General features: G+C 36.2%; 1 protein-coding gene across 2 annotated transcripts in view; it reads right to left on the reverse strand.

Moving 5' to 3' along the window:
- Positions 1–575: 575 nt before the first annotated feature.
- The window catches only part of HSD17B4 (hydroxysteroid 17-beta dehydrogenase 4), a 60,778-nt gene continuing 33,668 nt past the window's right edge, over positions 576–27,685 (reverse strand). For both annotated transcript variants that reach the window (XM_068666468.1, XM_068666469.1), the window contains exons 17-24: positions 27,594–27,659; positions 16,880–16,949; positions 14,021–14,127; positions 13,661–13,747; positions 12,171–12,260; positions 10,306–10,444; positions 2,776–2,903; positions 576–999 (exon numbers count right to left, since the gene is read on the reverse strand). In XM_068666468.1, the coding sequence (XP_068522569.1) occupies positions 910–999; positions 2,776–2,903; positions 10,306–10,444; positions 12,171–12,260; positions 13,661–13,747; positions 14,021–14,127; positions 16,880–16,949; positions 27,594–27,659 (777 nt within the window). In that variant the 3' untranslated portion in view covers positions 576–909. The remainder of the gene's footprint in view (positions 1,000–2,775; positions 2,904–10,305; positions 10,445–12,170; positions 12,261–13,660; positions 13,748–14,020; positions 14,128–16,879; positions 16,950–27,593; positions 27,660–27,685) is intronic.

Below are 27,685 nucleotides of genomic sequence, written 5' to 3' on the forward strand. Positions count from 1 at the left end.
AACTGCTAGGGTAGCTACCTCTTCTAATTTCAGCTGTCCTATACTCTTAAGTAGTCACAAACCGTTGTTTCCTAGTGTTCCATATTAAAACAAATTTTTTCCCCAGCATGAAAGAGTTAATAAACAGACAAACCTGTTTTTAAAAGCATCTTCTGCAGTACTTGAGTAATTCTTTTAGTAAAAATGCACTTGGAAATGCTCTCTTGTTTTTTCAAACAAATAAAGACAGAAAGCCTTTAGAGTTCAGTGTGAAAAACCCCTAATTAAAATAATGAGGGATCCATCTCAAAAAGCCTTACTGAATTTCTGTATCAATTATAACAGAAACTTACTAAAAAAGTGACTGCCTGAAACAGGTTGGCAGAGCTACAGTTCAAGTATCTTCTGTACAGAAAAAAAAAAAACAACAATGACAAGATGCAAACAAATAGAACAGACTTCCATTTTCCATTTTTTTCATTGGGATTGTGGGAGCTTAAGATAAAACATATTAATTTTAATTACAAGCCAGTATGTTCAAAGAAATTAGGATGTCTAAGTAAGGTGATATAAATGAGAACTAACAGACACATAGATAATATTAAAGAGGTATATTCATTTAATTTTCATTAGAATTAATATAGAAATATATGCATCTTTGTAAGAACTACATACCTTTTATTCAGATAAAGACGTACAATGAGAAAAGTATGATTCTGTACTGATGCTGAGGAAGAAGGATCACTATTAATGGTTACAGTTATTTCATAATTGTGTCTACAGCAATTAAAACAGCTTGTATATTAGCAGTTTAATGAATCAGTACATTAACATAACGTAGTCTACAAAGTGTTTTAATCATTGCTTCTGAAGTAATTGAAGTTTCTGTTTTCTGAAGTTCTTCACTACTGTGGTAGATGATTGAGCAATTCAGAGTTTGGCATAATCTTTCAGGATTGTTTCCAGTTTCTGGCTCAGCATGATGTTCCCCTTCACTTTTAGTTTACCAGAAAAGAATGCCTACAAAAAGCAAAGAAAAGAAAAAGCGTATTCAACTGCACAATCCAAAGAATTGCTATCACCAAAAAAAAAAAAGCCAAAGAAGGTTGTGGTTGTTTAATGCTTACGTAAAAGCCTTCAGTGAACAATTACTACTGGTTTGGAGTTTTTAAAAGAAACACAATCTAAGATCCAATTTAATGGCATCCAGAATCACCATTTTCAATCTAGAGTACTGGAAAGAGTTCTAGTTTACCAACCAGAAAAGAAAGCAAAACCAAGTCGAACAAAAATTTAGTGGCCTCCATTTCTTTCCTAAGCATAGCACAGACAACTTCATCTGGTATAAGGCAAACTTCTTTGCGGAAGCTGACAAAAAGAAAGCTCCAAGTCTTCTCTTCCCTATGCAAGAAAAGTTATCCTCGTCTTACTAAATGAAAAAGACATCCAGTTGTTCAAATTTGTAACAATTCCAAATGGGAACTTTCACAATACACACGTGCATAATCTGAGGAAATATAATGGCTTTATACATAGCATATTGCAAACATACAAAAAATAGACAATACAGAGAACAGATTTTGTTGTATTTGCAGAATTAGAGATCAATGAATATTTTCTCTGAAATGCTGGTACATCGCATTCTTATTGTCCCTAGTTCAAAGAGCTATATACGCTGTTTCAATCTAGCTCTTTTTTTCTTTTAAACTTGTTTTGCTTTGCTGTGGTTTTGCAATTTGAGAGCTCTTTGAAAGTTCTCAAAACAACATGCTTTTGCATAGTTCCATTAACTTGAAATACATTCAATTAAGGAAGAGAGAGACAACAGAACAGAATTTGAATAGATACACAGAGCTTCTTTAGATGAAAAACTTCACAGAAACTCCAAGGAAATAATAATGCCTAAGAATAGATAATATGCCTAAAATTGCAATCATTGTTTTCTAGCTTTCTGGAGATGACATGTCAACATCTTGGTTATGCCCTACTCTACTGCTATATACAGAGGATCACGAAAGTTTTCACTTATGTGATATGTAGGACTTAAACATTTGCCACCAACATCAGTCTCCAATTTTAAAAACAAAGTCCCCAAGAACTTCTGCTTGGGATCAAAGAAAATAAACTGTTTGATACACAATGAGCTGATTACACTTTTCATGTGCTCAAGCTTTAATCTGTAAGCTGACGTTAAACTTGTGAGAGTTTAATTTATGTTTACACAAGGCATTTTTACACTGGTAAAATTAGTAGTTTTAAGCAGTCGATTACCCCAAGAAGCTGAAAGTACCAACTTAAGAAAGAAGCCTTTCTTAAATGTTCCCCTTAAAAAGTATCTAATTTGGGTGAAGTTTGCCCAGTTTCAATGTATATGCATTCATGCTCTGACAGTGATTTTTCTTTACAGCAGTAGTAGCAGTAAATCAAAGCACTGAAGCAAACACCAATTTCCTGTAGCACAACCAATCAAAACGGCCTGAGTGGCAAAACTGATGAACCCTCAAATCTTTTTGTGAAGTGCCAGAAAAACTAAAAAAATAACTTTGTACTGCTAGGCTTTATTTATGTCATTTGAGATTTCTTTGTCTCCCTTAGAAGTAAAGATGGCATAAATTCCTTACCTTGCCCTCTGTCTAATTCAGTACAAGGTTATATGTGCTAATACCTAATTTGAATCTGGTATGCACTGTCAAACATCCAGAGTTGAGTGTCTTGGAATGTAAACAGTCATGATTCAGAACTGAACTAAAGTAAACAGTAATTTCCCATGCAAGTGAGTACATCAATGACACCCACCTTTTGGGGGTTGGTCTTTTGTTGCACCACATCCATGAAATCCTGGTCTGAGAGAGTGAAGGTAGTATCAGCAGAACTTTTTGCAGGTCCTTGATAAACAGCCCCAGAGCCATTCTTCAAGTCAATTGCTGAGAAAGAGCAGCAAAGACAGTTTTAGAACAAAATAAAGATGAAATTCTCAGTTTAAACAACATTACCCTCTATATCTACTATTACAAAGTATCCAGTCGAAACAAACGTCATTACCTCGAAAATGGAGTGTTGTTTTTTTTTTGTTTGTTTGTTTGTTTCTTTTTTAAATTCTTCTTCTTTAATTAAATAAAATAACAGATTAGGAAAAAAAAATCTATTCCAGTACTGTTTGTACCTGTGTTGTTCTAACAACAGTTAATCGTGCACAGATAGTAACAAGTATTTTCATCCTCTAGGTCAGGAGGTAAGCAACTAAAATAGTAGTAAATCCAAAATTCAAACTCATTTAAGACAGTGGAGATTAAGGAAGTTTGTAGTTGATTTTTTAGAGCAGGTAACACAAGCCATTACAGACACTCAAAAATACAGTTGTTAACAAATCCATACCTCAGTCACAAGCACATAGTTTCATAGAAATTTAGAAATCCCTATTATAGAAATTTAGTCAAAAATCAACTTTTAAGTGAGAACAATCCCTACATCACCTGGAAAAAAAAACGTCCTTTCATTGTTATGAACAGACATAACTTAGATATTAGCATTGCACTTCCCTTCTCCAAGATCACTGATGTTTCTGTAGCTCAGACATTAGTCTTCAGAAGAAGAAGAAAAAAAAAAAAACACAGCATAAATTTCCTAATTATTTCCAGTGTCTGCTTCTTCAACAACTATGCTAGATTCAACTTCTGATATTCAAATAGAAAACTATACTTGTCTCTCTCCTTAAAGCATGTTTTTAAACAGTGCAAATGATTAAGGGACACATGCATGTAAGTTCTATTATTTTGTTTTACCATGGTTCCATGCATGTTGGTTTTAATAATCTCATTGTCATCAATATAATTTAACACAGCATGGGAGAAGATTGTTAGTAGTTTGGGTGAGAACTTTAGTAGATGAAAGGGAAAAAATCTATTGATATCAAGGCAGGAAAATACCCATTTAAAGTAAAACAGACAATTGCGCAATACTAAAACTTCTCTTGGAGGAATAAAAAAACGGATTATTATGAAAGTTTTTAGTTAAATCTCAGCTTTCTGGTTAGTTTTAAAAGCCTTGTAGAGACAACCTAGCTAATGGGTAGAGGAACTTACAGCAAGGACTGACATTTTGAAATTCTTGCAAACAGCACAAAACACTTAGAGTCAAAAGAAATAATGACTGCAAATAATGCAAAACCTTCGTATTAGCAGTGAAGTTTGAGGATTTTAAATTAGCATCCTATATTCAGAGAAATGAACGTGGTAGCTTTCAAATACATGGTAGCATTTTCCATATTTTGCCCAACAGGCAGTGTAGCACATTGTGCTTGGTGGAAAGAGCATTTAAAGCCTTGCCAAACATCTGTCGTCCTTTTCTGTAAAGCCAAAAATTCTCCTAAGTGCCTGGAGCTTCAGAGTGTTATTTTCCCACACCAAGTGGCCCGCCAAAATAATCTATTACAAGGCTAACACTATCCAGTATTGTGTCATTTGTTTAGAAGAGTATTTTGACAGGATGTACTCTGCCAACTCTTTCTCAGATTTTGCAAATACCCAGCATTTCCCTTTACACCTTTTCCTTTTGGCCCCCTCTTTTTTAAGCACAAAACAAAATCATTACCAAAGGACATGACATCTCTAATCACAGACTTAAGATTGCCAAACAGTTTCTTACAGTTGCCAAATTTTAAAACACGTGTCTAACAGTGGAGATTTATTTCTGCATAAACTGCCTCATGCTTATTTTTTTCAAGTAATATTTCTGAAAGGTTAAGGTGAACTAAACAGACTGACAACAGCTTTTTTGTCTGACACAGTTAAGCTTTTCAATTTTTGAAATCTCTTCTAAGTAATATTTAGCCAGTTATAACAAAACTACAAAGAGAATTGAGTGTGCAGTGTTGTTCAGTGAGAAAAGTGACATAACAGATAATTATTATCCACTTGATTTTAAGGTGAATTGTAATTTCAGGGATTGGTTTAATGGACATCACTAACTTGACAGTAAGAAAAAAGATGACTGAGCACAAAATGAACAATCTGCTTGTCCATCATAAAAAGAACTAGAACATATAGTAGTTAAGATACCACCATCCAAGTTACAAATAAACCTAAGTAACATTATAGATTTGATGACCTCTTCAAAATCATCTATGTATTTTTTGTTTTATTTTTGTACTCTTCACAGCTAGTGAAACAAAACAGATGAGTTCTGCCTCTTGCCAGATCACTTTCCCCTACACATATGCCAGAAGAAAAAAAAAATCCTTAAATATTTTGGTTGTGAAGCTTCACAGTATTTATGTGATGAAAATTTGCTTAAGAAAAAAAAGAGCAAAAAATAATTTGCCAGGGATTAGGGCCACAACAGTTTTTCTATACCTTCTGTGATGGTGGGTAAGAGCTGTGTAACATCCCTTTAATCCCAAACACCTACTATATAGTCTAGCATCATAAGCAAGCCTTTAAACATCACTCCCATGGGTTACATAGGTCCAGACTATTACGAAGTCTCACAAGGGATACCAGCTCCTAAGGTTAACCAGCCTTAACTGACAAGGAGCTCTTTATACCTCTACTCAAACGCTAGCAGAGTGATGAACCATGTCAGTGTGAGCTACGTGAGCTCAGTTTGAGCCACACAAAATGCCCTGATCGGAAAGCCCTGCTGTCCTGAGTTGAGCTCAGCTGGCTCCTCTCTCACGCCCCCTCCACAGCAGGACAGGTGAAGAAAATACAAAAAAGCTTGTGGGTTGAGATAAGGAAATACCACTCACCGATTACTGTAATTGGCCAAACAGACTTGACTTGGCGAAGATTAATTTTATTTATTGCCAATTAAAATTTGGGTAGGATAGCAAGAAACAAAATCCCAGCAAAACCACTTTCATCCTCCCAGGCTCAACTTCACTCCCAACTCTGAGCAGTGCTGGGGGATGGAGAATAAGGGTTGTGGTCAGTCCACAGCCATTCCTCCCTGATGCTCCTTTCTCCTCACTCTTATCCCCTGTAGGTCCCCCAGGAGAACCTGCTCCTGTGTAGTTTCTCCACAGGCCACAGCTTCCTTCAGGGCACATCCACCTGCTGTGGCATGCGGTCCTCCACAGGCTGCAGGGTGCAAATCTGCTCTGCCATGGTACACCATGGGCTACAGGACAACAACCTGCTTCACCATGGTCTTCTCCACAGACTGCAGGGGAATCCCCATTCAAATACCATGAACACCTCTTCCCCCTGCTTCTTCAATGACATTGGTGTCTACAAAAGCACGAGTCCTGTCTTGTGCTTCATTATGCATGCATTAACGTTTTGGTTGTCCCTACCTTTCCCAGATTCTTCCAGAAGGAAAGCCAGATGCTGCAAATGCCTGACGTAACATCTCATAAGACACAACAGACCCTCTTTTCCTCTACTAAGCACTGGCTGGAAAAGCAGTTTTGATGTATCTCATCAATTATATTGATTAGTCAGTCTCAGCATTGTGAAGTTTAGAAGACATGAAATTAGAGTTAAAAAATTGTGACTCAGGAAATTCTAAGAACTCTGAATAAAATACATAATCCACTGCTGCAAGCCCTGTTCTCCTCTATTTCACATCCAAATCTCAAGGACGCTGTTTATCAGCCCACATCTAAAATTAATTGTAAACTCTCCAAGCACAAGTATGTCTGTAAATACCACATGATCGTGGTACCAAGGATAAAATTATATTTAATCACATCAAATCCTTAACCCATCTCAAATTAAAACTTTTTTTTTTTTTTTTAAGAGGAGCTATCTAATATTATGTTCTTTCCTAGAAACATGAAAACCATGATTTCCATTTCCACTTTATTTTTTTAAACAGTATCATTATATCTGCTAAAGAAGACACAAAAAAATAATAATCACAGCATCCACAAAAGAAAAGCTCTGTAACAATACTGCCTTCTTCGTGAAGGATTATCTCCTGTTAATTGACACGTTTCCCCCACCACCACCTCCTTGCCGATTCCTTTCTTTTAAGCTTGTTAAGAAACTAAGTTTTCCTTTCTGGTGAACGCTAACCAAAACCACTGATATTTTGTATTGTAATTGTATTGGTAATCAATACATTGGTATTTTGAAGAGGGGAAATAAATTAATTCCTTACCGACAGGGAAAACTACCCCCAGAATTTTGTCTGTTCATTTTTCACAGGGAAAAAAAAAAGGTATTAGAAACATATGATCATTTTTTTTGATCTCCCAGCATATATCCAGAATAGAATATTCAGATCATAACTTAAAGATCATTAAACTACAGCACCAAAATACAGACAAGTGATCATAAACTAGCAATGAAAGAAACAAGCTGAAACAAGCACAGATTCCAAGCATCAGAGCAGAACATTTCTAGCTTTTCAAAATGATTTAAGACCAAAGAGGGTGCCTTATTTTAAAGTGTAACTTTATGAGACAAAGTCAAACACCACAGCTGTCTGATGCAGCAGGAAATGGCCTTGACACAAGCCTCCCCTATGTCTGTTGCTAGAGCTACCATCTCATCACTGCAACTTGCATGCTGCAGTACCACTGCAGCAGGCAGCTTGATAGTAATTGGTGTGTCCATGTCAGTGCTTGAACTGACAAACCCCAGGCTGCCAGTGGCCTTGGTAGGACCAGCACCTCTCACACTGCCAGAGCAGCTCCACAGCTACCAGCAACAGCTGAAGATGTCTCAGGTGACAGCTTTTCCCCTAGCCATTACACAGCTGACTTCATCCATTCAAAAAAGCAGAAGTCTGATAAACAGGCATGGTGCTCCTCAATATTGCACTCACACAACTTAAATGAAACTTAAAGCTGAAGTCCCTTTTTAATATTAACTAGTTTCTCAAATACATAAAATTTCAGTATTGCACACCTAGTGGAAAAACAATTAAACAGTTTCAGTGGATGAAGCAGTAGCCATTTTTCAAAATTTTGTTTTTAATTGTATACATAAATGTTATATTATGGTAATAAACCACCTATGAATTATTATCCTCCATAAGATGGTCTCATCAGAGTAGTAATAAAATAAAAAAAAAGCCCAAAATGACAGACAAAAACTCCATACAGTTCAATAGCAGGTAGTCCAAAAGCTAGAGTCTGATTTTTGTGGTATGAGTTTTGCCTTGCTTTTTAAGACTGCCATCCTTAGGAGAACGCTATCAAGGGGTCAGGCTTTGTGCGTGTGTCTTCTTGATGTTGTTTTTTGTTTTGTTTGTTTTTAAATTCTGCTTCACAGGGGATAAGTAACTGCAACACAAGGCTCATTCTCAAACCAAATGGAACCAAGTGTCACCCACTCTTCATTGCCCGGAGTCACTCGTGTCATAAATTATTAAGCAATTTCCCAGTGAATTCAGTGGCATTCCCAATCAAACACACATAATGATTTCTCTGCAGTTTTTCTACAAAAGTTTTATTTTTCCAAGAACTGGAAAGGAACAGAAGTATTTTTTGCCTTCAGCAGTGCCTTCAGAGACATGATGAAAAGCAACAGAAGGGGAAAATTCTGACTACTGTTCCAGAGAGCCATTAACTATCAGCTAATAAATCTCTGTGGCTATGTCTTCTCTCTATGGAAAGAGAACTTGAAATTAAGTAGCTTAGCTCTAAACAAAGATAAATATTTTATAAGTACTGAAAACAACAGAGACAATCATTGTACAGTAATAAATATGCAGGAGAGACCAAAGCATGCTTTAGGTACTAAAGCTAACTGTAGAAGCTGAAGTCAAAGCTGTGGGGTCTCTAATGAGAATTCTGTTTGAAAAACAGATCCAGCACTGCTAAGCTTATGGGCTTGATACTGTCAAAATCTATATTGATTTGTGTCCATTTTTAGCATCCTCTTAAATTAGAGCAGCTCGTTTCTTTAGAGAAAAAACATTAATTAAGATCAAATGTCAACGTATACAGTTCAACATTTTTCAAATACTAAATGATCTATTCAAAATTTCATATCCTGAGTACAAGACCAGTGTTTCTATATCCATAGTTTCACACAACCTACAGAAAGCTAAATAAAAGTAAAGGTCATTGCTGATTAAACAGACTAGTGTTACTAATATTAGTACTATCATCATAAGTGCCTCCATAACAACAGTTACAGAGTTCACAAATCCTATTTAATTTAAAGTAATAAACAATAATCTTGTCTTACTGTGCAGAATAGAGATCAAAAGGCTACAGTTACAATTAAAACACTAAAAGCAAATATAAATTAAAAGTTTGGAAACACTAGAATGACTGCTTAGATGAGAGAGAATTTTACAGCAGTCCATAATACCGCTGCTTTCTCTCATCTGCTTCCCTCCCACGCTCCTCACAGATCTGGAAAGCTCAAGGACATTAGCAGAAGACGCTGGAGCTACAATTACCAAGTGAGACATCAATGAGCTGCAGGGCCCGGATTGTTTCTAGCACTGTCAATTGTTGCAGTTTTCACAACAACACTAAGCTGTGCTTAGTGACAAGTCAAAAGATCAGAAGACAAGCCAGCACAACTAGGTAACACATTTAATAAAGGAAAGAGCCTAGCAGGTAGCCCAAGAGTACCATAAGCACTACTTGTAAGGTCCTAGGAGGCCCTTAGAAGTAGAGGCTTAAAAAGAGGATAGATAATGAAATAATTAGCATTAACTCAAAGCCTACAACAAAACAAAAAACTCCCCCAAATTAATCCACCTCCTGACATTTCAGTTGTTCCAATTATAGTATGTCAAGAACAATGAACACAGAGTGAAGGAGTATGCAATATTTACCTACAACAACCAAATTCTAAACTAATTTTAATTTCATATTTTTCTCTGCTCATATGTCATGGGATGTTGATCTCAAAAGAACAATTTTACTTTAAGAATGAGATTTCAAAATTATTATAAGCTAAATTAGCATAATGTTTAGAGAACTGATTTGCAATTAGTTTACACAGAAGAACAACTAAAAAACCACTGGGCCAAATTCAAATGTGGTTTAGAGAAGTGAAATTCTATGGACAAAGTTGACTAACATTGAAAATAAAACTTTTGAATGCCTGCCTCTGTTTAGCTTTGTGTTTTCAATTATGTTGAGGTTTAACCTGCAAAGCAACTACTTCCCTATCATATCCACAACAATGGGATGGAAGGATAGAATAATTGTGGGTTTTAAAAAGTTTAGTAACTTCCATTATTGAACATTACCTGACATCCTCGTTACTTGTGTATTCAGCACACAGGCAGATTTTTAGTAGACTCATCTGCTACTTTAAGCTTATTTTCAAGATACCAGTTGAATGAGAAAAAGTATAACTAATCTTGCTTCATTAAAAAAATGCATCAGGACACTGTACAAAAGCTATGACTTACTCCATTGCATTGCTGTTTTTCCATCTTTAGTTATGTCCCACTGGAATACGGCATTTACTTTCTTTACCAATTCATTTCCAATCTCTTTGACGCGACGGCCTATTTCTTCAAACACAAGGTCACTCTGCAGCCCTGCAGTCTTAAAAAACAGAATATGAAGAATTTAAAATTGAAAGCTCTGTTCAAAAGGGAAAAAATATGACTATCGGTTCAAGCATTGTGTCCAGAAAAGTCTCTATTGCAGAATTATTGAGAGTAATTGAGATGTCTTCCACCACAAATAATTACCGTTAGCAATTGTCAGCATTAAAGAGTACATTCAAGCAGAAAATGCTTCATGGACTCTTGCTTGAGAATTATTTCATCTCTTGCTTTTACAGTTTTTGTCATTTATCACTGTAATTTAAAATAAGCTTTGTAATTAGGGTTCTTTAACAGTTTCTAAATTGTCCTTTATTCCACTTCGAGGATAACCATTGCCACTTTTTCCAGACTGAACAGCATGTTAGTTTTCAGAACGCAAAAAATGTTTTCACCAGTATGTTACTTTAAAGATTTTCAGAGGCTGCGCTACAAACATGGTCACAATTCAGCGTGTCACGGTATGCTCATCAATTGAGAGCAAGAATAGTTATATTCACATTTTTAACTTTTCCAAACGTGTAATGTTTTGCAAGCCTTTCATTGCTTTACTTCAATTAATGGATTAAATGCTATGCTTCAGGAAACTATACCAGTGACATTCTTCATCCAACTGGAATTGAAGCAAAGAAGTTCTCATAGCTTTATTTTTTCTGCTGTACCTACCCATACACCTGGAGGTAATACTCCTCACTCTTCAATTTTGTCGTCTCCACAGTTAGGGTTAACAAACATTTTCCATGATATAACGTGGTTTCTGGTGACATCTAAATTTACCAACCTGCACTCATTCAGATAGGTTTTCCCTGGTGGATGACTGCCTTAGAAAATCAGGAGAGTTCTGCCAAAGCACCTTAATTTCTCAGAGTAAGCTTAAATAATAAAAAAAAAGCTCATCTGCCCATATTAAATAAACCCATGTAATTATTTCACTGTGAAGTTCTAATGCTTAAATGTTTGAATCTCAAACACAGATTTAGCAACAGTTCAGAATGTCAGAGGACTAAACACAATCAGTAAAAAGAAACAGGTTCCAGGAATATATCACAAGGTTTATATGAATGTGGCTATCTCAGTATTTCATAAAGTTCAATGCATTAAAGCTTCATCTCATCCTTTGCAGGCAAAAATCAATGGAGCAAACAAACAAACAAATAAATAAAAGAATTTTATTACGGCAATGTACTGTGCACCCTAGAGACCATGTTAAGAACTCTAAAAATCCTCAGTACTGCATGTGCAATTTTGTCTTTTGAGGCAAATCCAGTACCCCAAGTATATACTAGTACCCCATCTGCGTGTAACTGATGACAAGTTATACACACACACTACAAAGTGTAGTGTGTTAGGTGACATGCATAAACAGTACCCAGAGACTTGTTTCAAAATAATTCAAATGACAAAGCTGCTCTTTTCTGTGAGTACATCATTTCATTTCATTTTCACTTATTCTTTTCTTCACTTTACAGCTCAACTGGTAGAATGCACTTCTAACTGCATCATCTATTCTGTATATCCTAAAATATTAGTGTTTTCTCCCCAAAATAGATCCATGAGTTTCTAGATGAATAAACAAAGTGTGTGTTCACCTTTCTGCATTCATACTCGCTTAATTATTGTGAATAAGACTAGCAAATGTTTCTAATATTTTTCCCATGTTTTTTGCAAAAAGGAAGCTTAACCATGCTGCTTTAAAAATCAAGGCTTCTGTTGCTTCCCCCTACCTTCAAAGGCTCCCGATCAAAAGGCTTATTGATGGCTGAAGTTATATCCACATAGCCCCCTGCAATAGCAATGTCTCCAGTCTCTTTGACCTGTGATAGGGGAAAAATTACATTTATTGGCAAAAAAAAAAAAAATCACTAGAAGGAGCCTTCTTTACATTTTAAACTCATACATTAAGAAAGCAAAATATAAAGGTCCCAGGGAGAAAAAGAAAAATAACCACAAATGCATTGTAAAGCAAATTAATAATAATACCGTTTGCAAAAGTCTCTGTAAATGAAACAACTAATTGCTTCTTGACAAATTAACCCAAAAGATATTGACATTTTTCTGCTTAAAAGTTATCTAAAAAGCTTATGTATCTGAAAAATTACCTCCTCTGTTATAAATTAACTGTTAATGTTACTTCCCAAATAGCTCTGATGAAAACATTTCTGAAATGGTTTTCCTTGATGGAAGGTTATATAAAATATAATATAATATGAAGTTGACAGGGGTTCATCTGCAGTTTACGTATCTCCAGGCATCTTAGACTGCAACTTGCATTAGAAATGATTTGATAATTTTTATAAATTCATTAGATTTGCCTGCCTAATCCTCTCTTTAGCTGCCAGTATCGGAGCTGTTGTACTCACTGATACACAGCTTGTCTGCATTTTTACAGACAGGAGTAGCAAAACTTTGGCTAGCCAAAGCAATGTAGAATGCATCTGCATAAACCTATGCATACTGAAAAATACCAGTGGCAAATCACAGTTTAAAAAAATGCTAGTGCTATAGCATGCTACAACAGAAAACAATACAATTTACTTTTCACCTCTACACGAAGTATTTTCTCCTACCAATGGTATTGTCTTCTATTGTAGGATACTCACACAAAATGCTAACAGCAAAACAAAGAAAGTTGTGTAATATAATAAGTGAATTTATAGAAGAGTAAGATCTGTTTTTTGAACTTAGTATTTTGAACTTAGCTGCTATGAAACTGCTATTAAGTAAGCTCATCTGCGTAAAAGCAGCTGAAGTTTAACTAAATTTAATCTACACTTTTAGAAGTTCACCTTCATTAACTAACCATCAACATAACCATCGACAGTTCACTTATGTTATCTAAATAAATGTTAAAAAAAGATGCAAGCACAAGGTTAAAATTAACTAGAGAAAACAAATACAAACTACATTGGTTTGAGAATTACTTTTTTTTTTTCTTTTCCACATACAATTAAATGAGTTCTGCTAACTATTTAATACAAGGAGAAAAAGACATCCTATAACAATGCTTTTGATATTTTACTGGAATCTTTGTGAAACAACGAAATAAGTAAAAATATTCATTAATAATTAAGAATATTCAATTCTATTCATTTCTTTCCAGAACCTTCTTCAACTGTGTGTATCATGAGCTGCTTTTTTCACTTCCCATCATATCCACAATCTTTTACACAACCCATACATTTCACAAAAGTCACAGAGGTGACTGCATTCTGACCTTGGTCTGAAAATGGATTCTATCTCCTTCCTTCCACATTTCTGTTTGTAAAGTCTGCCCTGGAATGACTGGCTTTGCGAAGCGAACCTTAAAAAAAAAAACAGATGTGTCATACAAAGCTTAAAAGCACAGGCTCTACTAACATGAGACAGAAAAGAGAAAATGAGTCAACTAGCAAAATATCTAAATATTTAAGCAGACGTACTAGATAGAGGCATTAAAATGCATGCAATAATAAGTAAAAGCACTTGTGGCAGTCAGAACAATATAAAACTTTTTCCTACCATAAAGAATTTGCCACAGTTTTTTGGCACTAAGACTAAATTAAGGTAATTAGCTATTAAGAATGAAGCCACAGACCTTGATCGCCTTGAATCTGGTCACATCATTATTTGCAAACCGCTTCAAAACGTTTCTAGCAGCAAACCCAAAGGTGCATAGTCCGTGAAGTATGGGCTTCTGAAATCCTATTTCAAAAATTAACATTTTAGTGTTTGAAGCGTTAGGAGTTTGCATGTATCTTCTACAAATATCCATGTTTTATTCATAATATTTTCCTTCAGTAATGTTCTTTAAATTAGGTTAAAAAAAAAGAAAAAAAGACTGTGTTACTGAAGAAGCATCTGTTACTACTTGTTGTTTCCTCTTGAGGCAAAGGAATGTATTCACTGAGAACTGACACTTCAACGCTGCATATGCTAGACTCACAAGTAGAATGAGACCCTTCTGAAGAGGTGACAACGTGAAACTAAGGAGAACATCTGTGTTAGTATACGTGCATGGACACACCAGATACACAGTTAAATAGATGTATACGGATGCTAAGAGGTATTATAAGGATGGATAAGTGGTTTAATTAATATTATTTGATGTTTCCCATTTTGAAGTTCTATTTATAGTTTACAAATGCCTTAGTATTTAGTACATGCTTCGGGATTAACTTTTTTTATTTTTTTCCCCTCCTAAAGAAGGAAAAGTTCAGACATTCTGAACAAACCAAACAAAATAAAATAAAATAAAATGCTGTACATTTCTTATGTTGGCATTTTTGGTCAGGCTTCCTTGCAACACCATGCTTCGGAGCAGAAGCTGAATCTTGGCAAAGGACAAATTTTATATTAGCAATGAATCTTTTTCCAGTCCAGCCAAAGTCTGACAAAGTAAGACTTTAAAAACTGGCCTGAGATTAAAGCACAACAGTAAAGTTTTAAAGATACTGCTTGTACTGAGCATGTTCTGATCCTTTAACAGGTTGCTCTGACCTGACTGGGCATGTGAACAAAATTGTTCATGCTTGCAACAGTCTATAGATTTAAGACAGGTCCGTCCAGACTTGGCTCTGAAAATAGTTGCTTTGCCTGGAACTCATCTGCCACTCTCAGCTGTCACAATCTGTTTTTCTTGAGCTCTAAGCGACTCCTCACAGCATCTGCATAGCATGAAAAGTTGTTGCAAGGGACAACAGCTGGGAGAAAAACAAAAAAGGGGGGAAAAATAAAGAAGAGAGACAGAAGAAAGACTGGCCTAAGGAGAATCAGAAGATACAGAAGAAAAAGAAACCACCTTCAAGACAGAGACAGAAAAGCCACCAGGACTCAATGTAGGTAAATATGGGAATTCTGAGACACAGCCCAAAGGGAAGACAAGGAGGCCAGATGAGAGACAGAAATTGTGACTGGTTAGGTTAGGAAGAGAGACGTGACAGAAGGGCAGGCTGAAAGGAGCATAAGTCCATTTTCTCTCTGTAATAACTATTTCATTCTGATCATTCTGTCATTTCTTTCCGGTGAAGTATTTCAATATGCATGCTTTAATAACATTTTTATTTTCTACCCTGAACACAAAGTATTTCTGGAATGCACAAAAATACCTTGCAGTCAATTTTAAAACAAATTATAAATTGTAATGATATCAGTATTCAGTATCTCACATACAAAATGGTGGAGTGACAGTCAGCTGTTTAAAAGCTTAGTTCAATTCACCACTCAAGAGCCAAGAATTACCACTATCTTAAAAGTTCAACAACAGACACACAGTTCAGTCATATTTTCCCTGGCATTTTCATGATACAAAAAATACAAACTCAAAGGAAAATCTTTAAGCTACCTTTTACCTAGCCTAAAATGAAAGCAAAATTAATGTTTTCACATTCCAATACCTTAGAAATATTCATGTCCTAGAGGAATATAGGCACAAAACTATAAACACGTGTAGTGGTGTTTTTTTTAGTATATTCTGTGAAACACTGCCTACAGGAAGGCTTGGAATCACCTGAGTGTGTTAAGCTTAATGCTTGCTTTCCAACGCACATCAGTCAGCATTCAGAGAACTTAAAGACAAGAATGAATTTGAAAATATACCCCTCCCTTTCCCCCCGCCCCCCCCCCAAAAAAAAAGCCTTCCGCATAACTAGAAGAAATACTTACAGATGATCTCTTCAGTAAATTTGTTTTTAATCTAAGCATAAATCTGTTACAGGTATTTGATTAGGAGACTGCCACGGTTGCAGAACCCAGCATTTTTCTGTTCAGACAAACTCCTACAGAGTTAATTTTGTTTTTCACTTTAAGCACCAGTGCTCTTGGCACACAGAAAAAATTTACTCCTTTTGTAGGGATTTTTTATGTGTCATTACATAAACGACCAACCTCCTGTGCTACTAAGAGGTCCAGTTAAGCAATTTTACAAGAAAGTGCTACCAAAATCCTTTTCTCTGCTCTTTCTGCTTTTATTTACTGGGACTGAGAAGACTAAAAAGAAGCAGAAAGAAATCCTCCAAGACCAACATAATCTCAAAATCATTTAGATGGAATCATCTATCAAAAATGTTATGTTTTTCCTTCTGAAGCTTTTGCAAGTTGACTGAATTATATCTGCTTATGAAAACAGAGATTGCACATACATAAAGGTGGCAAAATATAAACTCTACTATGAAAATAGAAGACAGATTTCCACTGCAGTTAAGAGTCCAAGCACCATACCACACATTCCTAGCTTCAAGAATCAATGCTTCAAAGTGAGGTGTCACACACAATTTTGAATACATCTAAGGGTGACTTAAAGAACATCTATGAAAAAGCCTTGGTTTTCCCAGCTTCTTAAAGTCTTACAAACCTAGCAAAAAAATACATATATATATATATATATATATATATATATATATATATATTTACATCATCATTTACCCAAACATTAATGAAACAGCATCCCTCAACTTACCTCCAAGCGCAGCAAAACTTGGATCGACATGTAAAGGATTCCAATCCCCACTAAGCCGATATAAGGCAGCCTGCAGAAACAAAGAAAATGGGAGTATAGCTAGGCTTGTAGAAACCAGCAGGAGTCACACAAAACTATTAACAAGTTTCTCAAAATCTATTTCAGTAGTTTAGATAATAAACTCTATGATAAACCAGATAAAACATAAACTAATGTTATTGTATAGACAAACCACCAAAAGTCTAGGGTGAAGTACCACGAACTATGTGTAATGTTGGTACCTGTCAAAGCAATACAACTGCTTAATGAGAGGAAAAAACAGCATATTCTGCTGACTGAGAGATTTACTAAAATTTGACAACAGTAAAGTAACACCTTTCTTAGAATTTGACAGGAGTTTCTTTTGCTTGAAGAGCCTTCTTACATAAGATTCATCCACATGTTTAAATTACATGTGAAAACATTCAAAACAAACTGAAAAATACTACCATGCGTTTTCAACTGAGTCATTATGATACTGTTCCCTCAGCAGCTTCAAGCACAACCAATCCCCATGTTAAACAAACAAACAAGAAAAACAAAGTGGCAAGCCAAGCTTTCTAGAAGACTTGCACTTTATGTTAAACATTCTCTTTCAGTAGCAAAAAGACAAGTCAAATCCAGAAGAGCAAGCCAAATGGACCGCCAAGTACTTGTATGTCAGAGGCCATTCTAGCAGGGTATCCAAGGGTGCAGTGAAACGTACATTGCTATCTGAGAGGGGGCAACAAGGAAACATACCAAGATAACGGGAGTGATGTAAATATTTACGCTCTGTCACATCTAAGGCAACTGAAGTGAACAATGGAGAAAGCAAATTGCAAAGGAGCTAAACTAATATTTACTGTCTGTGAAGAGAACCTGCTCTTTTCATACACCCTTAGAACCACAGGATGGTTTGTGTAGGAAGAGACCTCAAAGACCATCTAGTTCCAACCCCCTTCCATGGGCAGGGACGCTTCCCACCTCAAAAAATTTTGAGCTTTGGGATGCTCAAAGCCCCATCTAGCCTGGCCTTGAACACCTCCAGGGACAGGGCATTCACAGCATCTTTGGGAAACCTGTTCCAGTGCCTTACCACCCTCTTCTGAGTGAAGAATTTCTTCCTAATATCTAATCTAAATCTGCCTTCTTTTAGTTTAAAACCATTGCCCTTGTCCTGTCACTACACTCCCCACCTTTCCTGTAGGCCCCTTCAGGTACTGGAAGGCCACTATAAGGTCCCCCCAGAGCCTTCTCTTCTCCAGGCTGAACAACCCCAACTCCCTCAGCCTGTCTTCATAGCAGAGGTGTTCCAGCCCCTTCATCATCTTTGCAGCCTTCCTCTGGACTTGTTCCGTCAGGTTCATGTCCTTCTAAGGCTGTGAGCCCCAGTGCTGGATGTGATACTCCAGCTGGAGTCACAAGAGCTGAGTAGGGGGAGGAGCATCACCTCCCTAACCCTGCTGGCCATGCCACTTTTGATGCAGCCGAGGACACAGTTTGCTTTCTGGGCTGCAAGTGCACATGGTCAGCCCACCTTGAGCTTCTCATTAACCAACACCCCCAGGTTCTTCTCTTCAGGGCTGCTCTCAACTCATTCTCTGCCCAGCCTGTATTTGTACTTGGGATTGCCCCAGCCCAGGTGCAGCAGCTTGCACTTGGCCTTGTTGAACCTCATGATGTTCTCACAAGCCCACCTCTCGACCCTGTCCAGGTCCCTCTGGGTGGCATCCTTTCCCTCCAGCATGTCAAACTACACAGCTTGGTGTCACGCTGTCTGATCTCAATTCTCACACCAGTAAAAGAAAAACTGGGAACTGGAGTGGCACCCCACTCCCCACTCTCACACACAGAAAACCCACAACAGCAGGGGTTCAGAGAACACATACATACTGCTCTTACGACTTGATGTGTTTCCACTTGTCCTCCCTGAGAAGCAGTTAAAACTGTGTTTTTACTATCAGAAGCCAGAGATAAGCAGCAGCTCTGAGGTGCCACTAGATTCTTTGCTAAGAGCTGTCTATTGTCTTAATGACACCAGTATCAAAATTACAACATTTTAGTGGGAAGCAGAACCTTAGTTCCATTATTATTTTTTTTTCTATGACAATTTAAAGGAAGTTGCACTTGACAGAATTATACAGAGTATCACCCTTCGTTACTGAAGTTTCCTTTCAATAGAGCCTAAAAGATAACAGTAAATCCCCACTCTTGAGATCTAGAAAATAAAAGCTGTCAAATGTGAACTGCACAAAATCATTAAATGACTTTTTAAGTAAAATTCTGAGGTCACAATTTTATTCTTTTAATTTGAATTGTTACAAAAAGCTGTCAGGAGATTGTTTTCATAAGGTAACTGTTTCAGTCAATTTTAAATCAAGTTAAATTTGAATTTTAACTCAAACTAATTACCATTTAATTGTAGCGATGGAAAATTCTATTTACATTTGAGAAAAGAGACCAAATCTCAACTTAAGTCTTGCTGTGCAGCTGTTGTTGCTGTACATAAGAACTTTAGTTGTAATAGGAACTAGCCATTTATTTGGGGTGATAATAAGCACTACCTGGGAGACAATACCTCTATCAAGCGCCTTTCAAAATAACTGTAGTGAAAAATATTGGTATTTCACTAACAAATAAATGTAGCATTCAGGAAAGAAATAGTTTCAGACAATTAAATGCGATCAATGTATTTTACAAAAAATCTGACACATGAATACAGGATATACTTGTCTTTTGTTGTTTTCAGCAACTGGAGTGGCATTGGTCACAGCTAGAGCACACACACACTGAACTGAGTAACACAGTAACACAGCAGGTTATTTCAGACTTAGTGCAGCCAAGTAAGGCCTGCCAAATTTATTTTCCTTTACCACAGTCTTTGCTATTACTTATATAAAATACATTCCACATCAGAAAAAAAATTGCTTTAAAACCTTGTTGGCTCTACTTTCTGTATTCCTACAGTAATGATATTTCTTGACGTCTTGAGTGATAGCATAAAAAAAAGTGATGCATCCTTGGAGGATGACAAGAGTCAATTGATGTGGGGCATTAGATTGAAGTCAGTCATAATATGGTTAGATTGTTCTCCAATTAATAGCACAAGCTGTCAGGTCTCATCTCCTAACAATTTAGGAGTTCTGCCAGACCACAAAAGGAAAGGCGATATTCAACCTGTCGGTGCCAATTTTTCAGTCTTGCCTGCAGACTACAATAAAGGTCAATGGTAAAGCTAACAAACAAGGAAGCCAACTCTCCAAATATTTTGCCTTCTAATTTGGGAGAAGAGAGAGAGAGCTTTGCCCTAGAGGTTATATTTCAAAGCACTTCTGTGCGTATGTGCATGTGTGTTTACGTGTATGTGTGTATATTTTACTGAACAGCTTATTTAAGCAATAGAAAGGAGCAAAGCCGTCTCAAAGAGAATAGAGTCACAAATCTCACCTACACGTTTCAATGAGCTCTGATTTACGTTAAGAACAATGAATGTTTCCAGTTAGAACTGTCAATGCTGGTATGTCAGAGGCTCAAATTGAGCACAGTACTTAAAAATTCATTGTACTTAAAACTAAGCAGTTACACTTCACCTGAGATCCTCATTTGTCATAGCTTCTTTTTAATTAATTATCTCTTTAAGCTGAAGTATAGGAAATCAGCACATAAAAAGGTAAAACTGTTTCTTTGTTGCTTCAGAAAACCAACCATTTTTTCCTCTGTGAAGTAGCCCATGTAGAAAATATAACACATACTATTAGCTGTCCATAGCAGCTTCCTGTGCCTAAGTATGTTCTGTGGAAGTATTACTTAAGATATTCAACCAAAATACCTTCACAGACACAGGTGTAAACTGTAATAGGTATAATAGGTATGGAGTAGCACAACATCTTTTCTCCTACCTTATCCCACATTTTTCACATCTTTTATCCCTATCACGTATTTTTCAACTTTAAAATCAAGTTATATACTCTCTGGCACAGGCTTAATAGAACATTATTTATCAGAAACATGGCAAATGTACAATCAGCCTTTTCTTTAGCAGGGCCTCTCTTAATTACAAAGTACAAACCACTCTGGTTTACAGAACTTCAAATGGAATAGCCATTTTTATGTCCTTTAATAAGATATGCACAGACAAGGAAAGAAAACAAACTCTTGGTATTCAAGCACATCTTGTTTAGACAAAATGAATGCAAACCTAGTACTGTTTTTTGTTTTTACTATCTTACCACACAAAATTCTATTCTATTCTAGTGTAATCAAAGCCCTCGACTATTTTCAAAATCAGCATTATTAGAAAATTATAGTCTGATCTTCCCAATAGGGATAAACACATTAAAAAAAAAAAAAAAAAAAGTTGACACAAGCATCTATATATTTATATCAACAAATTTCTTAAGTATAAGTGCTCACACACTACACAATTTCAAGGGTCTGAATACCAGGTCTGCATACCGTAATCTCTAGATAAATTAAGAAAACATTATCAAGTCTTTCCAATGGTTTCACATCCCTTTGTTTTCCCTGTATCATTCTTTGTTGTTAAGCACATTTTGTCTTCCATGCTCTGTGTATCTTTGAACACACTGCAGCATTTCATTCTTCCCATTATAAAAGAAATTATTTATGCTACAAACAGCAAAAATCACCTGAGGCTCTCGGGAGGTTCTCTTGCTCTGTACTCTGAAGTTAATTTAAATTTACATGTTTTCAGGCAATGCTGTACCACAATCTTTACAGAGCAGGACATAAAAAACCATTTGTCCTGTAACCATATTTTCCCCATCCATGAACATGCTTTCATCATCATCTCTCTCACAGGAACATATCGCACTCATTCAAAAAACAACCTTCAAAACATCCCCCTCCTGTAATTTTTTCTTCTCATCTTTTAAAAATATGAATAAAATCCTCTCCAAGGAAACAAATATAGTTTATACATACATACATAAACTTGTATTACATAAATGTACATATTACATACAATGTACATAAACTTGTACATACAAAGTTTATGTACATTGTCACAACGTGAAATTACTTATTCTACCTACACGTATGTTTTCTATGTTTTTCACACAAATATTTACATATGCTTAAAAAGAAAACATAAATGCAATGTGCTGTATGAAAGATGACTTTCCACAGGCGATTACCAACATCCCAATTACAGAGAAGCTTGTAAGGGTCTTAACACTTCGTACTCAAAGCATTTCTTATAGTACTAAACCTGCTGACAACAGGTAGACAACACTTTATGGTAGGTTTCAGCTTAATAATGCATTAAGCTTTTAAATGTTTCCCATGCATGTCTTTCCTTCCAAGATGCTCTTTTAATAAGGTTTTATTGCTAAGTCCACTCTTTTACAAGAAACTAATTTTGTATGTAATTGTCTTCGCAATTGTTTCCACTTAGATTAGGAACTGCAGTTTTGACAGAATGTGAGACAGGGAAAAGCTGAACTCAAGTAGCTAGAAAACAGCAGGACAAGCAAGAGGACAGCAGGACTGAGCATCACTGAGAACGGAGGGAGACACCTGAAGGCTTACTCACAGGATGCTGATGACACTACCTAAAACATTGTAGGTGTCACTTCGTTTCTCTTTTAGAGAAAACAAAGTAATCGTATTTTAGAGGGGAAAAGGAAAATAAAAAATACTAAAAGGCAGCACGTTCTTCAGGTCTTGTCTGTTAATGTTGTATCTGTACCTGGAACAGGCTTCACACAGCTTGTGTATCTTAATTCCTAACAGATTAATATAAGTACAGATTTACTAAATATTTCTTTTAAAAAAAAAAGTGAATAAATACAAAATCATTATATTTCCTAAACTGTTTTTTCTATGCTGCTTATTGCATCCCTTTCTGAAAAGGCACCATCAGACACTGGATGCCACTCCCTTAAACACGCTCTGTGGAGCTAAAATGACTCAAACATTTTATAAACATCTTTACTTTATAGACTGAAAACAATAAGACAGCAGAAAAGGTCATAACTGTCAGCAGCACAAACCAATTCTGGCTCTCCAATTTAACATTTGAAGGCCTAATTCTTCAAAGTGCATCATATTTTCAAAGTACACTTTACGAGTTCAAAACAGAGCTCCCGTGAATTTCAATTTCAGCATGCTCTCAGGTACCAAGTTTCATCTCCCCAACCTATCAGCACCTGTGCTGATTAAAGAGTACCTATGCCTGAGTACTTTGGGATATACGCATGAACAGTTGCCTACTGACCATAAAAAAATATACAGAAAAAGGAAAGAAAATCCGCTGTGGAAGAACTGCAACTCCAACCAGTCACTAACCACGAGATCTGCTTCCTCTCATTAATATTTCTCAGAACACTACTGCCTGCAGCAATAAGACAGGAAAACACACTTCCAACTCTATCTCAATTCATTCCCAGAGCCCCCTCCTTGCCTTTATAAAGAGCTCTTTAAGAGAAAACACACCATTCATACCTGTATGACTAAAACCTGCACCACAAAGCATTGCATACACGGTGGATTAAAGCTTGCTTTGTGTGTAATCTTATCTGGAATATTTATATCTTAAAGTATCTGCCATGTTTAAAATGTTATCATAGGTTTCCAAATAATAATGACAGGATATCAACAAAGCCATTCCTCTCAGCATGCCAGTATCAGTCTCAGTTTCATTTGCTTTCACAAGGAATTTTTTAAAAAATCTTTGAAACCAAGATATCCCAATTTTCCAGATCCTGGAGGTCAGGTATCAGAGCTAGTGTGTACTGCAGATAGGCAGGTTGCATGGAAAAGTAGCTTCAGGAATAATTCAGACCACATGACGCTGATTTGCAGGGACATGCTGGGGGCACAGCTACATGCACACAGGTTGCCCGAAGCAATGGAAGGCTGAGACACTTTTTCAAAATCTAACTAGGCTTTTCTACCTCTTTGCTTTGTCTACTTCTCCCTATCAATACCAGTAACACAAAACACTCCAAGTCAGAATTCAAAGTGGGAGAATGCTTTAGTGAAATATATGATACTGTTGCAAGCAAAGATAATTTTTCAGTCAGTAACCCTTTCTTAAAATACTAGACATTTTACTGAAATAAGATGACATTAACAAAAACTAAGAAGTCCTGCAAACTCCACCTGTTACAGCTTCTGTTTCTCCATGAAGACAAACAGAAAGCAATACAGAAGAGTAAAATTAAAACATCTCCATGAAAAATCCATTTAAGGGGCTACTGTGATACTGCGTACTTTCTGTGATAACACTGTGTATGCCAAATAGTAATTTTGATATAGACAGATAACAGTTCTAACTAACAGATAACTGCAAGAACAGATCACACCACACAATTCTCAGAATGCTGTATTTCCAAGACAAAAACAAATACAAAAGGAAAACAACAGCAGAAAGTCTCCAGCATACTCAATTCCTCATATTTATTTCCTCAGAAGCAGCAACAGTTAGACCTTACACATTTCAAATACCCACTGCAGCTTATCTTGTGTTTGTCATAAAAAAAATGAACTCCAAAAAATCAACACTTTTGGGAATGTGGTGAAAAGAAAACTCTCCAGAGATGCAGATATGTATGATTCACAGTTTGTGTATCTTAATTGCATAAGGAATCATTTAGCAAAATTTGTTTGATTGACCAATTTAAGTCCCTGGTTTGAAAACTGGCAAGAAAGGAGTAGCTTGGTGATACTGAAGATTTGTAACTACATTAAACATTCCCTACCAGGTTGAAATTGCATGATTCATTTCTTGCTAACAGGCTAATAGTCAAACACTCTCTAGACTTCTTGATCTTCTGTCAAAAGGTCTATTTTATTCAAAAGATTTATGGGAGTATATCCAGTAAAGCATGGCTCTGGTTGCAGAGAACTAGAAAAATGCCACAGCATGTGCACATCTCTACAGAGCAGTATGGAAAAAAAACATCACTTAGTACATTACGGAAAATCTCAAGAACATCCCAGAGGAAATATTTTATGTACTTCAGCAGGATGCAAATTTTAAGCTTTAAACCCTTTTAGAAGCTCAGATACTTCCAGAAGATTTCCCTTAATTTCCACATCTTCAAGCAGCTCACTGTACGGTACTTCAAGTCATTCATTCCCAAGTACTGTTTGGATGTTCAAATAGCTTCTCAGGAACAGGCACAGATTCAAAAGGGATAAAGATTGATTATACTACCTGGTTAATATATGGTAGTATACTACCAGGTACTATTTTATTATACTACTTGGTTAGTCTTTGATACCACTAACCAAAAGGATTAGTTTGTTCTGTCACTAGACATTTACATAAGAAACTAGCCTCCATTCTGCTGAACACACAGTGAAGGGCAAAAAATGGCTATTACACCTCTGTTCCTAGTATCCTCCTTGCTAATGAGTGATTCCCTCTGTCTGGAAACACAGACTTTTCCTCTTGCACAGTAACTTAACCCAGAGTATTGAACGGTCTTCTGATTTCCACAGAGTACACACACACCTGCAATTTGCTCTTTACAGTGAACCTAGGGAAATGGCAACACACAGGTAGTAGCAAGTAGTTCATTTAGAATTAAATGTAACTTCTACAACAACCAGAGTCACTGACTTCAGTGAAAAATAGGACTCGTAAAAAATTTTAAAAGATGCATGGTGGTCTGGTTATCAGGAAGTTTACTAGGTAATGATGCTATGAGAAGTTAATGGGAAAAAAACTTTTTTTTCTGAAATGAATTGTGACAACATAGGAACTAAGTGTACAATGCCACAACAATCATTGGAAACTACAACAGCTCAAGTTAGCTCAAATGCCACGTACAAATGGAGTCTCTCAATCTGCCTCCTCACACTCTAAACTAATCTGATGGCTGAGTGGCAACAGTCATTTCTGCCAACACTTTTGGCATTTAAACACAAAGAAAAAAATCCAGAAATATCAATGCAATTTGCATGCCAACTTCCATTAACAAAAAGGACTTTGTGCAACGTTGCATAAAATACAAAGACAAAAAGTTTTGGTAAACTTTCCTCAAGTTGTCCTACAAATGAAATTCTGTATTTCTGCCCATGAAGTCCCAAGTTCTGCACATTCTCCATCCCATAAATCGGCATCATCACTTATACACAGATGCTACTGAATAATTTGGCAGGTAGGTGGTCTTGCAGTTGCCTGAGACTCCTGAAAAATCTAATTGAAGAGGAATTTTCATTGTATACTTACCTATCGGAACATATCATAAAATAAAAATAGTGTGATGTCTACTCTTAGCTACTTTCTTTATTTTAAAAAACCTACTTTGCAGTAGCAGTTCCTGAACTTCTGCATTATACAATCACTATTACCCCTTTTTATCTCTTACTATTTTATACACAGTAACTAGACATAAGTATCAGAATCTAACCTATGAATGAGTGTATCACAAATATCATCTGAAAGCTGATAGGCCTAGGAATCAATTCTGATACAATCACACAGAAAAGAATCTGAACTAGGCTTCCAAGATTCAAAATACACGCTCTAACTACTGGGCTATTAAGGTTGTTGCATCGCATCTAATAGAGTGCCAGCTGCAAGACAGCACCTTCCATGGCATTCCTCCACCTCTCAGGAGCAGAGTACTCTTGTTTTCCCCTGTTCCTTGCTGTACTTGCACACATTTGATGAAGCCTATTAAGAAAAACTGGACATCTGCTTCTCGTAGACTGACACTGTAAATTTTAGGATGCAGCAAGTAAATTATCGACAGATACAGAAATGCTGAGCTTGTCTCTTTCTTGCTTAAGTAGGTAGGTCTAACTTGGACTTCAAGTACATGAATCAGATGGGTGAGACTTAATTTGAATTACTGTGTATATAATCAGAGACAAGCAGATATCAGTTACCACAGGTCAGCCGATGCGTGATGCTTTAATTTTATCTCCAAAAGTTATATCCTCCTGCCAGAACTATGTTGCTTTTGAAACTATTACTGAAAGTTGATGGGCCTGGGAATCAATCCTGATACAATCACACAGAGAAGAATCTGAACTAGGCTTCCGAGATTCAAAGTAAATGCTCTAACTACTGGGCTATTAAGGTTGTCTCCATGCTGATAGCTCTCCCTTCTTTGTCTGACTCCTGCATTTTTCCACCTTCTGAAAAAGATAGTTTTATTTACTTGGGTTTTTGCCTTTGGAAAGTAGATGCCTGCGAACCAGTGAGTGGGACTATAGAACAAGGGAAACACACCTGGAGAGGTATCTGTCAGTATTTTAGGTTTCCCTGACTACTACAAATAGAGAAATTTAAAATTTTCAGAACTATGAAACTTGAAATGCTTTCATTTTTTAAGCCACTGTTTGCATGAACCATTCACTGCAAATTGCAAAGACTTTGAATTTTTTTAAACTACAACTGAATATCAGCATGTTCATTTCCTCTTTGTGCAGAATTTTCTAATAACAAAATATAAAATATTTATATTACATATTATATATTTATATAATACATATAATAAATATAAAATTCTCACTGCTTTATTAAAAGGATGTTTTAGTATATTGAATATACCACTGTAACGTAGCATAAATTTTAGCTTCAAGTTATCAATAAAGTATACATAAATACCTGAGGTATAACAGAAAATTGAAAGCATGCATTAGTGAATATCATGCAATATTTTTTCTCCAAGTAAAACAAACATTTTCACACCTTAAGCATGTACGACTTTACCTGATCAGCTGTTGTGACATCAGAAAGTATAGCATCAGGGGGTCTCTTGGGTGGATTCACCGTTACCTGAAGCAAAAGTAGTAGTATCAATA

This window comes from Anas acuta, chromosome Z (genome assembly GCF_963932015.1).
Source record: "Anas acuta chromosome Z, bAnaAcu1.1, whole genome shotgun sequence".
Classification (NCBI taxonomy): domain Eukaryota; kingdom Metazoa; phylum Chordata; class Aves; order Anseriformes; family Anatidae; genus Anas; species Anas acuta.